General features: G+C 45.9%; 6 protein-coding genes across 6 annotated transcripts; 3 read left to right on the forward strand and 3 right to left on the reverse strand.

The window, feature by feature from the left end:
* Positions 1-550, forward strand: K444DRAFT_90645 (uncharacterized protein). Its single transcript, XM_024888799.1, has one exon. It carries the CDS (start codon positions 101-103, stop codon positions 440-442), a length of 342 nt encoding a protein of 113 aa, XP_024732467.1. The 5' UTR covers positions 1-100; the 3' UTR covers positions 443-550.
* A 601-nt stretch (positions 551-1,151) lies between these two features.
* K444DRAFT_90669 (uncharacterized protein) lies at positions 1,152-4,647 on the forward strand. Its single transcript, XM_024888800.1, has 10 exons — positions 1,152-1,536; positions 1,598-1,643; positions 1,700-1,850; positions 1,905-2,289; positions 2,356-2,908; positions 2,958-2,996; positions 3,045-3,122; positions 3,177-3,442; positions 3,509-4,203; positions 4,263-4,647. The coding sequence occupies exons 1-10, from the start codon at positions 1,301-1,303 to the stop codon at positions 4,301-4,303; spliced, it is 2,490 nt and encodes an 829-aa protein (XP_024732468.1). The 5' UTR covers positions 1,152-1,300; the 3' UTR covers positions 4,304-4,647.
* A 630-nt stretch (positions 4,648-5,277) lies between these two features.
* K444DRAFT_537881 (methionine aminopeptidase 2-like protein) lies at positions 5,278-6,836 on the reverse strand (the record flags this gene model as incomplete). Its single annotated transcript, XM_024875497.1, has 5 exons — positions 5,278-5,334; positions 5,383-5,469; positions 5,521-5,682; positions 5,732-6,738; positions 6,797-6,836. The coding sequence occupies 5 exons, from the start codon at positions 6,834-6,836 to the stop codon at positions 5,278-5,280; spliced, it is 1,353 nt and encodes a 450-aa protein (XP_024732469.1).
* A 346-nt stretch (positions 6,837-7,182) lies between these two features.
* On the forward strand, positions 7,183-8,096 carry K444DRAFT_645728 (DnaJ-domain-containing protein; the record flags this gene model as incomplete). The annotated part of the gene is made up of 2 exons (XM_024885113.1): positions 7,183-7,334; positions 7,448-8,096. 2 exons carry the CDS (start codon positions 7,183-7,185, stop codon positions 8,094-8,096), a joined length of 801 nt encoding a protein of 266 aa, XP_024732470.1.
* A 246-nt stretch (positions 8,097-8,342) lies between these two features.
* On the reverse strand, positions 8,343-9,547 carry K444DRAFT_633686 (mitochondrial porin-like protein; the record flags this gene model as incomplete). The annotated part of the gene is made up of 5 exons (XM_024883648.1): positions 8,343-8,492; positions 8,545-9,201; positions 9,273-9,374; positions 9,423-9,443; positions 9,503-9,547. The coding sequence occupies 5 exons, from the start codon at positions 9,545-9,547 to the stop codon at positions 8,343-8,345; spliced, it is 975 nt and encodes a 324-aa protein (XP_024732471.1).
* Positions 9,548-9,833: 286 nt separating this feature from the next.
* Positions 9,834-12,328, reverse strand: K444DRAFT_617252 (asparagine synthetase). The gene is made up of 7 exons (XM_024881083.1): positions 12,073-12,328; positions 11,883-11,989; positions 11,644-11,828; positions 10,586-11,593; positions 10,253-10,536; positions 10,101-10,205; positions 9,834-10,049 (listed from the first exon to the last, which is right to left on the reverse strand). The coding sequence occupies exons 1-7, from the start codon at positions 12,093-12,095 to the stop codon at positions 10,007-10,009; spliced, it is 1,755 nt and encodes a 584-aa protein (XP_024732472.1). The 5' UTR covers positions 12,096-12,328; the 3' UTR covers positions 9,834-10,006.
* Between the last annotated feature and the right edge of the window lie 2,174 nt (positions 12,329-14,502).

Here is a 14,502-nt window from a genome sequence, read left to right on the forward strand (position 1 = left end):
GAGTTCCGAGTCTTGGTGTGCCAAGTGCTTTCTCTGACGTTGTGGTCTCGCTCAGCCTCGAAATATTTGTTCGAGCTGTTCACTGCGGTCCATTTAGGATATGCTCCTGGGTATTTTATCTACTATACACTTTAATTTTGACTTTCATTTTGTTTTTTTTGCTTTACTCGAGACTTTAATATACTGCTCCTCAAATTTCTACCAAATGTCGATTATCGGGATGCTGCTCGTTACCCCTTTTCGTCGCTCACGTGATCAATTACCCGCGTTTTCTTTTCCAGCCAACAACGATTTGAGTGCGCCTTTGCATCTTGGATCCACAGTAGCCTGTATGAACGGTAGGGTTTCATATTACCATGCAGTTTGCACGAGGCTAGGCCGTATTGCTTTTGTCTCGCTTAGGCTTCGCCCTGATTCTGTCCCGACGGAGAAGATTCGGTGAATCGACATTGTTGCGCCATCTGCTGTTATCTTGTTCTTGCTTCTTGGTGTCAGAATCATACTATTTTGCGCATTTTGGTTTCAAACGGGTTGGTCTCCTGAGCTTCGACTGCGTACATTGATTTCCTGGAGGGCGTGTTGAGGTTTCTTGGCGAGACCCTGGAATCCTAGGCCAACCGCATTGTCAGAAATCGGCAGTAAGACCTGCATGCACGCATGCGTCTTATTCTGGAATATGGTTATTTTTACGTTTCCCTCGGCCGCAAGTGCGGTCCCTCTAAGGAGAGCTACCCGTTCCTCAACTCATCCCACTTTTACCTCATGGAAATGCTACCATCTTGTGCAGTTCAGATCTTCAAGGCTCATGAATCGGTGATTACATTAGCGAGATATACGATGTTTGCCTGTATTGGGGGTTATTTGAGAATCCTCTCTTGCGAGAACGTGTCTTGGCCTTGGTCCAATCGGCAACCGACACAGGTTCAAAAAACTATCGCCACGAACGTCAGCATATCCGAGTTTGATTTACGATCACAGAGTCGATCTTGCCGACTTTTGTGAATACTCCATTCTGAATCGGCTGCAGTAGCGGGCTATGCCAACGTTTTCAGTGGCGAGTTCCGCTCCAAGTTCACTGCTTCATGCAGACTGGGATTCAAAGACCTCAAGAGGGAATGGGGCCTTGGGACGATATACCATTTTCCTAGAGTGATTGGGGTCATCGGGACAAGAGCCATCTGTCGCCAAACGAATTACGTTAGGGGAGAGACATCGTGTGCGCATGTCGAATAAGCATCACGTGCAAGCAGCGCGGGGGCACAGCCACTCTGCATGAGCATTATTCAGCGGGGGATGAAATATGGTATTGGCTCCGCAATCGCTTGCTAGACCTATGATTCGGGTAAGGTTTATCAATCCACATATGGGAGGCTCTCTCGCCGCCGTAAGTGGTTGCCTGAATGCCTTCGTCGCTGTCCTCGCTACACTTCTCCTCCCCCTTTTCGCATCGTCCCTATTGCTTCCCCATGAATACGCCATGGAAGGGCCACGCAGAAAGTTCAGCAAGCCGCCAGTCAAGGTGGCTTGCCTAGCCTGGTAAGCTGATTATGTTTCGCAGTTTGAATTTCCCCAATGTACCGCTCTAAATACCATCTAGTCGAGCTTCCCGGGTTCGTTGCGATGGCAGGCAAGAGTGCAAGAACGTAAGACACAGCACTGAGCTCTATGGTGGTTTGAACATTAACCTGAGCGACTCAAGTGCCTCGACAGAGGCAAAGAATGTCTCTACACAAAGAGTAAGCGCGGTGGTGCTCGCCCACATCGAACAACCGCCGAATCCGCCGCATCGTCGAGCTTGGGGGACAGCCCTATTCTCCCCCTGGATGCTAATCCATTCAATTTTGAAGAAGGTAGCTAGCTTACTATCTCCGCTATCTAAAACCAGCAGTCTCACATTAATCAAGGCCTCTATTACCCCAATACCTTCCAAACCGATGGCGCCGGACTTGACATCATCGATGGATTGGTGGGTCAAGGGGTAATATCACCAGATGGCAGGTTTTTGGGCATGGATATGGGCTTTGACATGAACACGATATCGCCAGCCTCACAGTCAAGCAATGTCAGCAAATTTGACGACCTCTTTGGTAGTCAAGCACTTTTCACAGACCCAAGTTCGTTTACTCCGGAGAGCTTCGATCAACCTGCAACGTCGAAAGGAAAAGAGCCAGAAAAATCCACGAATACGGCCAGCGTGTCTACGGCGGATATGTACCAAGCGATATCGAACCTGGGGCAACCAAAAAAACCTCTGCCAGGAACTCGACACTACGGAAGCGATGCCGCCATGTAAGTTCAGCCCTGGCAACCATCCGGTGTCCGAATCCTTCATGGGCAGCTGACTTTGTATCGCAGCTTGAATGCATATTACATCCACATCCACGCAGTCTTTCCCATTCTGCCTCCACCAGTCTGGCAAATCGTAGCCGATAATCCACTCTCCGCAGCCGAGAGCCTCAAATCTGATTATAGACCCTACTCCCCGATCTGCCTCGCCCTCTCCGCTATCCTCACCCTTATCCCACTCTCGCCCGGCCCAGCCTCCGCATCCTCCGAAGCAAAAACCGCGCGGAGGAACCAAGCTCACCACTACGCGACCTCATGTCTAAACAGCATCGACGTCGAAACCGAGCTCATCGAATCCATGATCTCGCCGCAAGATGCGCTGCAGAAACACTTCGTTGAGCATGAGAGGGCGCAGTTTCATCCTCGGGTCCCGTTGAGCCTTGAGAGTATCCTTGCGTTGCTGGTTTTGACGGTTTATGAGTATGCACAACGGGGGAATATGACGAAGATGAGGACGAGAGCTGGGCAGGCGCTGGTTATGGCGCTAGATATGGGGATTTGTGATGAGGAAGATGAGAGTGAACGATATGCTGAGGCGAGAAGGCGGGCGTGGTGGATGACGGTATGGTTATCCCTGATTTCCCCGGAAAATGGGAAGCTGATATTTCTAGTATGCTTGTGTATGTCATGGTGCGATCGTTAAAAACGCTGTCAGTTTGAAGCCCCACTGCGTGGTCCACTGCTGACCTCCCCCAAAGCCCCTGAAATCCGTGGCTATGGATCTTTACGACTCGCGATTCCAGATTGGGTACCCAGTTGTTGCTGCTGATCCAAGTGTAAGTGTTACTCGAAAACCTCCCGTGGCTAATAACATTAAGGCCGAATTCTAGGTCTTCGAATTCTTCATCAAAGCCCAGCAAGCCATCATTGTAGCAAACCAGTTCACCAATGATCTGAAAGCCTGTCTAGAAGACAACATACCTCTGTCCGAAAAGAACATCTATCAGTGGCAATCTGAACTCGAGACCCTTTTTGAGGCACTGTGCAACGAAGCGGACCTATATTCGGAAACTAATCCCTCTAACTTACTGGCTGATGCAGATGAAGCCGTTGTTGGGAAAGCTATGAGGGCAATCAGTCGAATCAGACTGAACAGGCAAGACCCCTTCCGCCGTCGTAATCAAATGAGAGAAGGAATACTAACTGGCAGTGCTGCTTACAGTGCAAGGATCAAAATCCACCGCTACACAGCATTCATGAACATCCCAATCTTCTCGCAGAAACATTGCGATCTTCCCACCAGTCCAGTGCCGCCGAAGAAGCGAGAAAGTGTCATAGGCACACTCGACTGCTGCGACACACCTCTGGAATCTGCTTCCGCTTCCAAAATATCACCACCTCCAAACGAGCATATATCCCAACTCGACTGCTGTTCAACCGACATTGCAATGAACTCAGCTCCCGGCATCCCCCCACCGCAAGACGATGCAGGAATAGGAATCCTCTCCTGCTGCACCCCCGAAGCCCCCGTGTTTTCTACAACCTCCAAAACCCCCTCACTAGACTCTTCCTCCGACCCCTCTGCACCCTTCACCCGCTCCCTCTCCACAAAAATCTGCCGCACGGCGGCTCTAAACATAGTCCACTCCTTCCACACCCTGCCCTATCCCTCTCCGCTCGTCTCCCCTCCCTCTCCCATCCCCCTCCCCCGCGCGATGCCCGTCTTCGCCTGCTGCGCAATGCAATGCAGCTACGCTTTGCTCATGCTCAGCCACAAAGCATCGCGTAGTCATGAGTATAGCGATGATGATATTGTGCTGCAGGGGTATAAGAGCCATTTGCGGCAGGCGCTGGGGGTAGTTGTGGGGAGTCTCGAGAACTATTCTGCGGCTTACGAGGCGCTGGATGGGATGAGAGGTTGGTCAACATAAGGGGTACCCTAAATATCGTTTCCTTGCTGACATGAAAATCGACAGTACAAATACAGCAATCGTTAGACTCGGAGATGTTTTTGTGAGGAGGGCAGCGGAAAGGATATCCTCCTTATTGTTTCGGAGTCTCGAACGGAGAAGTTTCGCGCAACATGGTGTTACCCTTGGAGGCTCGGGGCATCCAACCGTTTTTGTTTTCTTGGTCTGGCTTTTATTTGAAGCGAAGTTTTCATAGCAGTAGGCGTTAGGGTAACGGCGCAAGCCGAAATATTCGATATTGATTTTTAGATTAGAACTCCTGCATTTGAGCGTTTGATTTGAAAGATGATCCCAGGGTTTCGGGCCAGTAGTAGCAATACTGAAGTAGAAACCGCTTACGTACAGAGTAGAGTAGAATAATTTGTAGTTGCAAGAGTATTTGAGGTGTAGATGAAAAGCTCTTTCACCACTTGACAGAAAACGTTTTGTAGCACATCGCCTTTGCTTCCTTTTCACTAAACTTCATGGGTTCAGATGAAACCTCCAGGATACAGCGAAGTTCTCACCTATAAATTTAATTGTACATGGATTTGTAAATATCTAATAAATGAAAGAATTGAGATGGAAAGGTTTTTAATGTGGTGAAAATAATTTTAGCCATCTGATCTTTGGATGATTAAGGTGCGTCATGCAACGAATATCGATGGGGTGAAGGCTTTCCATGTCATGGCATAGAAAATTAATTATCTGATCTTTGGACGATTCAACTGCGTCGTGCAAGGGATCTCAACGAGATGGAAGGTTTGCGAATAGAGAGGTGCAACTTAATCACAGGATATGAGCTCCTATGGAGGCGCTCGGATCGTGAAATTAATCCTGATTCGAGACTTCGAAGTGGTAAGAATCATTCAAAGGGATGGCCGGCTTCTTCGTACATCAAGATCAAGTACGCACAGAAACGTGAGATTTCAGGCTGGAAAACAGCGAAGCTTTCATTCAGAAGAGCTCGAAATGCAACGAATAGAACACAAGAGGTTCGCTATGCTTTTATGCGAACTCCATATCCCCAATATGCGAAATCTCAATAATCATCTCCTCGGCTAATTACCTCTTTCACGTTGGGTCGGAGCAAGATGGTCTGGCAAAGTCAGCAATGCTTCAATCCAAAATCAATGAGTGGACCCACGTGTTCAAATTGAGCAGTGTATGAGCCCTTCTTGTCTACAAGGGGCGGATATGCCTCCACGATACCGTGAGATACCAGACTGTTCAACTACATCTTGTCAGCCACAAGTTCACTTATCAACGGGGGTTAAGAGCCTACTCCTAGCAAATATTTCTCCTGACCCAAGCGATCCAGATATCTCCGGCAGAAAGGCAGCGTACCGAAGTTCTTGTTGATCACATTCAATAACTTCTTTGCTGATCCAATTCCCAATCCTACTTTTGGAGCATCTGCTCGCTTTGCGTAATGAGAAGTTTCATACTGCATACCAATCAGCATTGTTTCGAGAGATGGATCTTCAGGGGCTTACATCGTCCTGAACGTAGCCATTTCCAGTACTTCCAAACGTCTCGATAGCGAAGACTTCACCTTCCTCCATCTTTGTCTGATCGTTGCTCTTGACGATGGGTACACTCTTTCCACCATGGATCTGCCATTGCCGAATATCATGTCCGTTCAAGTTTCGAATGCACTTAATTGGATACGTCTTGCCGTTGATTTCACATTCATAACTCTCCATAGTCTCCTGAATGGCTGCTCCAATCTCTCCCATTCTGGCATCAATACCAGCTTCCTTGATACCGGTATTTGTGCCTTGCTTCACTGCTTCAAGCAGGTTGTCGTACATAGGGTCGAAAGCCATTGTGAAGGCACTATCGACAATTCTGCCATTGATATGCACTCCGAAATCGACCTTCATGACATTGTCCTTGCTGAGAAGCGTCTTGTTTCCAGCGTTTGGACTGTAATGTGCCGCAATATGATCGAGATTGAGACCTGTGGGGAACGCAATACCACCTTTGATATTGTCGCCCTCTTCCAGACCCGGATGGCCAGTCAGAGCTCGCACACCATCTTCAATTCCCTCCGCGATCTCGGTCAAGCTCTGTCCGGGCTTGATATTCTTCTGCGCCCATTGTCGAACCTGCCTGTGGATCTCCGCTCCCTGTCTATATTCTTGGAGGAAATCGTTGTTCATCCGGTCCAGGGCTCTCTTCTCCTCATTGGTAGTTCGATATAAGTTCTCATCTCTGTATTCCACTTCCTGACCAACGGGATATTCTCCGCTTGGGAAGAGATTTGATAACAGGACTCGGGGAGGGTCTGATTGCTTCGTGGGATTTGATCCAGCACCTCCAGCCTTCTTTGGCTTTCTCTTCCGCTTCCTCTTCTTCTTTGCTGCTCCGTCCGCTCCTCCTTCGGCCGGGGCTCCCTTTTCATCCTCCTCGTCATCCTCCTCGTCAGCTTCAGGAGCGTTGCCATTTCCGTTGGCTTTCGCGGCTGCTGCCGATGCCATGACGGCTTCTGGGTCTTTCACTGTAGGAATTTTTAGTATATTCTTCCCAAACACTTGCACACGACCAGAGACACCCACCCTTGAGGTTTGCAAGCGCATCTGCAGCTTGCGCAGCCATCTTGTCTTGCGCAGAGCCACGCTCTGAGGTTTTCTCTCTTCTCGAATATCAAATCGCTTACTTGTTTGGAGTTTCAGTTCCCCAAATGTTCCAGTTCGTGTCGTACAATCCTGGCTTCGGAAAAGGAAAATCTCGACATATCGCGGGGTGATGAAGTAGTGCGGAAGCTGAGTGGGGCGAAGCCTTTTCTGACTTGTCAAGTTACTACCCTTTTAGGACTAGACTAGCTTCTAGGTCTTAATGCCGTCACCGGATATCAACAACCTGGTCTTGCTTTATTGAACATCCTCTCTCCTATACAATTACGTTTTTCATAAGAAACGGAAACATCTATTCGGGATGAGGAATGCCACTCCGTCCCTTCTCCTCCTCTCTCGTATGGACACGACTCCCACGGCTCTTCCACACCAGTGTTTCTCGAAGAGATGAGAGCCCCAAGCAGAACCACTATGAGACTCTACAGGTACCCATCAATGCCAGTCCGGCCGAGGTGAAGAGGTGAGGCATTACTCCCCCAGTTCCCTTTCCTCACTTTCCTCTTTCCTCTTCCTAACTACCATCTACCAATTCATATCCTTCCAAAATCAGAAGCTAATCCCCCACCTCTCCAGGTCCTTCTACGCTCTCTCCAAAACCCACCACCCAGACCGCAACCCCTCCGACCCCAACGCCTCCAAGCGCTTCGTCCTCATCTCCGAAGCCTATGCGACTCTTAGCACGCCCGCCAAACGACAACAATACGACCGGGAGCTGCACCTGCACTCCTCGCACCACGCCGTCTCCCACCACCGACCCCAGGGTTCCTACCACTCTTCCGGGCCGGCAGGAGGACGCCCTGCATCCGGATTAAGTCGCCGAAGAGCGCAGTTCTACGGTCCACCGCCGAGCTTTTACAGGAGTGGGGGATGGGGTGAACAGAGCGCCAAGCGGAAAGCAGCGCAGGACTCTGGGGCTCCAGGAGCGGAAGCCCCTCCTGGTACTTCGAGCAGTGGCGGAATGGGCACTGGACAAGCGCCGTTTGGTCAGGGACAGGAGAATGATGTTCCACATTTTGATAGAGAGGGGCATTTGAATACGCAGCGGAGACATAGTGAGAGGTGGAAGAAGAGGAGGGCAGGGGAGTGGGTACCGAGTGGGGAGAGCCCACGGTCGACGCTGGCGAACTTTTTGTTTGTGGGGGGGATCATAGGTTTAGGGATTTTTGTGCCGAGTTTTGTGTTTGAGAGGATGGTTAAGGGGAAGGGGAGGGGAGAGAGGTAGTGGATAGATGGGCTCAAGCTCCAGAATACACGAAACATGATAACGGATTCCAGCGAATGGGGTGGGAGAATCATTCCTGGTAATTTTTATACTACATACAAGCCCAACTGTCGCTTCGCAAAGAATGCATGCATGCAAGGGCAAAAAAACGCCCAGGAAATCAGTTCGAAAATCAGTATGTCTTGCCTTCGCTCTCTATCGTAGCATCTGCCAATCATGCCCTGGGGCTATGCTGCATCTTGTACTCTATGCTTCGAAGGTGAAGGAGGTGCCGACCTTGTGGGTAGCTTGGTCGAGCTTCTGGGTATCAAAGGAGGCGCCAAGGCCGAGGGTCACACCGGGGCGGAGGAGAACGTTGTAGGCGACGGCTGCGACACCGCGGTCGTTGATCTTGACCTGTTGACTGTATCAGCATATGCTCATGTAGATATCTGACTGGGGCTCCTACCTTGGCGAATGAAACAGGGTCCAGTCTGTACTTGGCGGCAACCTCAAGACCGACCTGGCTACCGGCCTTCGAGTCCCAGGTAGACTTCGCACCAGCCTCGACCTGCGCGTTGACCTTGTGGTAGTATGCAGCAGAGAAGACGCTCAAGTTGTTGGTCGCAGTGATAGATGCAGTGTATGCAGGAACCGAGTATCCAACAGCAAGAGAGTGGCTGGTAAGCGCTGCCTTCGCGACATCATAGCCCATAGATCCACCGAGCAAGAAACCATCCTGACCAATAACAACATCGACGTTGGCGGTAGGGCCCTTGATGATATCGAAGAAAGCACGGGCGTGGAAGTTGGGCTGCTTGAAGTGGAAGTTTGCCTTTGCGCCATAGGCCTTGGTGGCAGGCAGGAAGTTGCCCAAGAACTCGGCCTTCAGACCCTTGGCAATAGTGTCATTGAGCTCAAGCTTGGTATCAAGAACGTTGGCAGTGTTCCATGATTGAGTGATTGTTGTGCCTGCGCGGCGATAGAACATTAGTAAATGTGCTTGTCCTTGACTATAGTCCAGCAAGAAATCGATGGGACTATAAGAGCCAGAGGGGAAATCCGAATGGATTGTAAATCGCTTGAAATATATACCGGAAGATTTGTCCGTGTATTTGCCCTCCAGCTGTACACATTCTTCTAGTCAGTCTGCATTCGCATGTTCGAATCGTCTCCTCGGCGAGAGGAATTTCGTACCAAACCGCTTGTTGCGCTGTCGTGTGTGCTCTTGCCAGTCACCTTGAAGGCAACATTGTTGGGGGTGGTGTTCTTGAGCTCGATAGCTGCTGCAGACAGGTGCTTGCATGATGTCAGTTAGATCCATGAGGGTTGGGAGATTGGCCATACGTAGAAGTCCTTGCTCAGCAACTACGGAACGTTAGCACAAACAGTTACAGATCAAAGATCAGCTCCGGGGAATTGCTTACGTCGTTTGAGGATTTTGCGATATCTGAGAACGCTGGGATGGACATTTTGAATGGACGAGGGGTGGTGGTGAGATGAATTGAGATTTGGATTGTTTTGCTGAGGTTGTGGAGGTGTCACTCCAGAAAATGTTTGTCAATACGGGTGCTTCCCGCTTTGCACAATTTCCTTGTATCGGCCAGTCCCGGAGCTTGCAGCACCAGCAGGAGCTTGTGAGGTCGGTGATTGGCTCAAAATCTCGCGCAACCAGCTGACGAGAAAGGGGGCCCGCACATCGTGACCTTCAAATTCATGCGAAGATATTTTCACGTAAGAAAGTTAACTTTCTTCTCGGAGATGGACGAGGTCTATTGTGGAAGAACAAGTCTATTTGCAGGTATTCGCATCCATCTATGTAACGCCACGTTTGTTTCGAGAAAAAGCGACCAATGAAGCACCTATCAAAGTAAAAACCCCGACTCGACGACTGAAACCTGACAGATTTGCTCATATGGAGAAGAATTCGATCATTCCGTGTTCTTGTATTTCTGTGCGTGAATAGAGATGGCCCTGGTTTGTAGTCAGTGTGAGTCGTTAACTAACGAGAAAAAGCTTGCTCACCTTCCACTGGGGTCGGTCTGCTTCGACCATTTCGGCGTCCATCGCATCACAGTCTCCGCACAGTACGGTGGGAAGTGCTCGTCAAACATCAATCGGTACCAGTATCTGTGATTAGTCAGTCATATGAAAACCTCGAAACCTGTGTACCTCACGCTTCCTTGGTATCTGGAATATCAGTTCCCCATTCCGGCTTTGGTTTCTTCATCATCTCATCAGTCACATGCAGCTCGGCGTTGTCCTTCAATGCATCAATCCACCCATAACCAACACCATCGCTGAATTGCTCCTTTTGTCGGTAAAGAATGTGGTCTGGCAGATACGGCTTCGCTCCTGGCTCATCTGAGGTGTCGAAGGCCTTGCGGATAATATATTTCTCAATCCTCTCCTTGGTGATCAGCTTGTCAGCTGGATCGATGTTCATTGCAACATCCAAGAACTATTTCCTGGGTCAGCATTGGGCTGGTATCTCGTCTCAGATTGCTTACCTCTTTGTCCAAGAATGGAACACGGGCCTCAAGTCCCCAAGCCGAAGTCGACTTATTAGCTCTCAAACAATCTGACAGGTGCAGATTCTGAACTCTGCGGACACACTCGGTATGGAAAGCCTCCTTGTCAGGAGCAGCATGGAAATAGAGGTAGCCCCCAAAAATCTCATCACTCCCCTCGCCAGACAAAACCATCTTCACACCCATAGCCTTGATCTTTCTCGAGAGCAAGAACATGGGGGTCGAGGCACGGATAGTTGTTACATCAAATGTTTCCAAGTGATAGATGACATCTGTCAGGGCGTTCAACCCCTCCTCGATAGTGAAAGTCATGTCGTGGTGCTTGGTACCCAAGAATTTTGCAACTTCTTTTGCGGCCTTGGTATCCGGGGCGTTGGGGAGACCAATGGAAAATGAGTTGAGTTGAGGCAAGTATGTCAATGTTGACAACTTGTTCTCGTCGTCAATACCAACAAGACCCTCTCCTTTATCCTCGTTGTCTTCCGTCTCTTTCGCCTCCCCGTTGGTACTCTCCATTTGAGCCAAAGCAACAGCCTTCAAGCGCAAGGTTTCTCGTTGAGCAATTGAAGCAACCAAACTCGAGTCCAAACCTCCAGACAAAAGCACACCATATGGAACCTCAGCCATCAACCGTTTGCGAACCGACTTCTCGAATGTTTCTCGCAAAAGCTTGTAGTCGACAGGGGCAGTAGGCACGTTGGTGGGGTCCCACCACTTCGGCTGATAATACCTTGTCATCTTATCCGTTTTCGAGTCGTAGATATGGCCGGGAGGGAACGAGATGATCTTGTCGCAGACGGTATGCAGACACTTCAGCTCTGATGCGAAGAAGACAGCTCCTGGCATCTTGCTCGACCATCCTTGGTAAAAGCTTGTGATTCCAATTGGGTCGCGTGCTGCAATTGTTCGATCCTGGGTCTTGTCGTAGAGGACGAAGGAGAACATGCCATCGAGGTACTTCGGCACATCGATATCGTATTCCATATACTAGATGCAAGTCAGCCCTTTGCCCATTGACCATCAAAGAGTTCTCTTACCAGTGGTATTATGACCTCACAATCGGAGTGAGTCTTGAAGTGGTACGGTGTCTTCAAGGTTTTTCGAATGACCCTGTGGTTGTAGATTTCACCATTGACAGCAAGAGCAATGCTCTCATCCTTGTTGGTAAGAGGTTGGGCTCCACTGTCAACACCAACAATACTCAGACGCTCGTGGGCAAGAACTTTGAGATGTTAGTCACAGTCCCCAATGCTCGTTCTCTCGTAGATTCCCTTACTTGTACTGTTGGCCATATAACTTCCGGACCAATCTGGCCCACGATGCCTGCATTGCTTCACCATTTTCAAAGCCGTAGGCTTGAATGCCTTTGCGTCTGGGACATGACTATGGAAAGTATGAGTCAGTGCATTCCGATGCGTTGTTCGGGGGAGCTCTGGGGCATTGATGACTAGGAAACTATGACTTACTGACAGCCCACGATCCCACACATCTTGCCGACGTCAAATGCGTGAGCTGAGGTGGTTCAAGGCTCTCTCTTTGCAAGTGGTTTTGACGATGCGGTGGGTGCTGGGAAGGCGGATGGGTACTCTTGCCTTGTAATTGCACCGGGATTTTTGGCACAACGATTCAGAGAGGGCAAAGGGTACGTTTCCAGAACAATTGAGGCCCAGAATGGTGGTTGTATATGTAGCTTCCAAAAGTGTGACTCCTGCCAGAAATTTTGGAAGTGCTTGGTGGGGTTCTGACGCCGATCCCGGACTACAGTTATATGCGAAAACTCCCTGTTTTAGCGAGTTTTTGACGAAAAGCGGTATATTTAAAAATGGGTGTACCAAAAGTTACCTAAATTATCTTTAATTACTAATTGCTCTACTAAACCATATCCGAATTAGATAAGAAGTGGATTAATTTACTTCCCTAAAGTAGCTCTTACTAATAATAAGAGCAGATTATGGCTCCTTACCTAAGCCCGTATGAAATCGCGGCTATTAACGCTATTATCGCATAACCTTATTACTCCGATTTATATAAGATTATAACCCGATTTAATACTACTTATGAAACTATATAATATTAGAGATATTAGATATGGATTCGGAAAGCTCTTGGCTAGGATCCCCGGAAAAAACCAGGCTATTAATTAATAATTATACCAGAAATAGAAGAAGCGGTAATAAAGTATATTCTGAGATATATTAATATTTACTAGGAGGAAATTATTAACTTTCTTAATAAGGAATTCGGTATTAAACCTTACTAAATAATAATCTTGTATTTTTTAAAGAGATTAGAGATTATATATAAGAAAATTAAGGTAGTAGTAGCGGAGTAAAACCAGGAGCTTCTTAAGTAATAGTATAATAATTCTCGATTTTAGAGAGCAGATTAGATTATTACTATAGATAAATTAGCTTTTAATAAGTATACGGGATATAGGAAATATAAATAGGTACCTTAGGGCTTACCTATAAAGATAAAGATATTCTTAAAGTAATCTCCTAAATAATTTCTTTTACTAGTATATATAATTAATGGATATTTTAATTCTTTAGTTTATTAAGGTAATATTATAGCCGAGATTTTTAAAAATTAGATAGAAAATAAGATATTCCCGTAATATAATTCATAGCTAGATAAAAATTCAATTATTATAATAGATAACTATAGTATATACTAGAGTTAGAGAATACTTAATATATACCGGGTATGAGATATTTGGATATACTAGTTATTTTCTTATTACCTAATTTTGAACCTAATTAAGGAGAGCTTTTATAATATTAAGTCTAATATACGGAAGAACTATAGGAAAGTTTATGGGAAGTATTTAGACTTTAGAGATTATCTAATTAATACTATTCGGAGGCTTAAATAGGGGCCAGAAGTAGCTAGGAAAGCTAGGGAGTATTTTTATAATTTAGGATATTAGAATTTCCCTATAGAATTAGTATAAAATTAATAGAATTATTATACTTAATATTACTTAAAGTTCTAGTAATTTTAATATTATAAAAAGTAGTTCTAAAATTACTTATTACTTTACTAGAAAGCTAATATTAATACTAATTAAAAAATACTATAGTTCTTAATAATTATAACTATTATTAAAAAAACGAAAGCATATTTAGAATTATAGGAAATAGCTTTTTTAATTATTCTAATATATAAAAATCCTATAGTATAGTTATAAAAATATTTAGTATAAGGGAAAAACTTTAAATATTAATAATCTTGACTAAAAATAATAATTATAATACTAGTAATAAATCTCTTTAAAAGAGCCTAAAATCCTATAATCTAATTAGTTTATTTCTCGCTTCCCTAGTCTTGTAATATATGGAAATTAAGGCTTAATTCTAAATATTATTTTTTATCTAATCCCTAATTAATTCGTAATTATTATTAAATATCCTAGGAATTATAAACTTTTCCTAATCCTGCTTCTATAAGTTACCTATACCCTAGTAAAAGCTAATCTCGTTTTTAGAATATATACTAAAAATAATATTTAGTTAAATCAAGTTTCCTGCTTAGGTATCCGGAATAGTACTTTAGGAGAGGGCTACTATATTAGTAATTAGTACTAGAGTACCTATATTTAATATAGAAGATTAATTAACCTCCGAATTTTATATAGTATACTAAGGGAAAACCTAATCCTTTATAATAAGAAGAAATCCCTATAGAATACTATATTTTTTAGCCTCTAATTTCTCTATTATTTTTAGCTATTTTAGGTTAATCTGCTTCTCTAATACTATAGCTATTAAATTACTAATATTAGCTCATTAATTTTGAGGTAAGTAAGTATCTAGTTATATCCTAAATAATACTAATTTCTCTCTAATATTAGTATCTTTATAAATTAGGCTAGACTCTTATAAAGTATATAAATT

The sequence above is a fragment of the Hyaloscypha bicolor genome (genome assembly GCF_002865645.1).
Source record: "Hyaloscypha bicolor E unplaced genomic scaffold K444scaffold_125, whole genome shotgun sequence".
Lineage (NCBI taxonomy): Eukaryota > Fungi > Ascomycota > Leotiomycetes > Helotiales > Hyaloscyphaceae > Hyaloscypha > Hyaloscypha bicolor.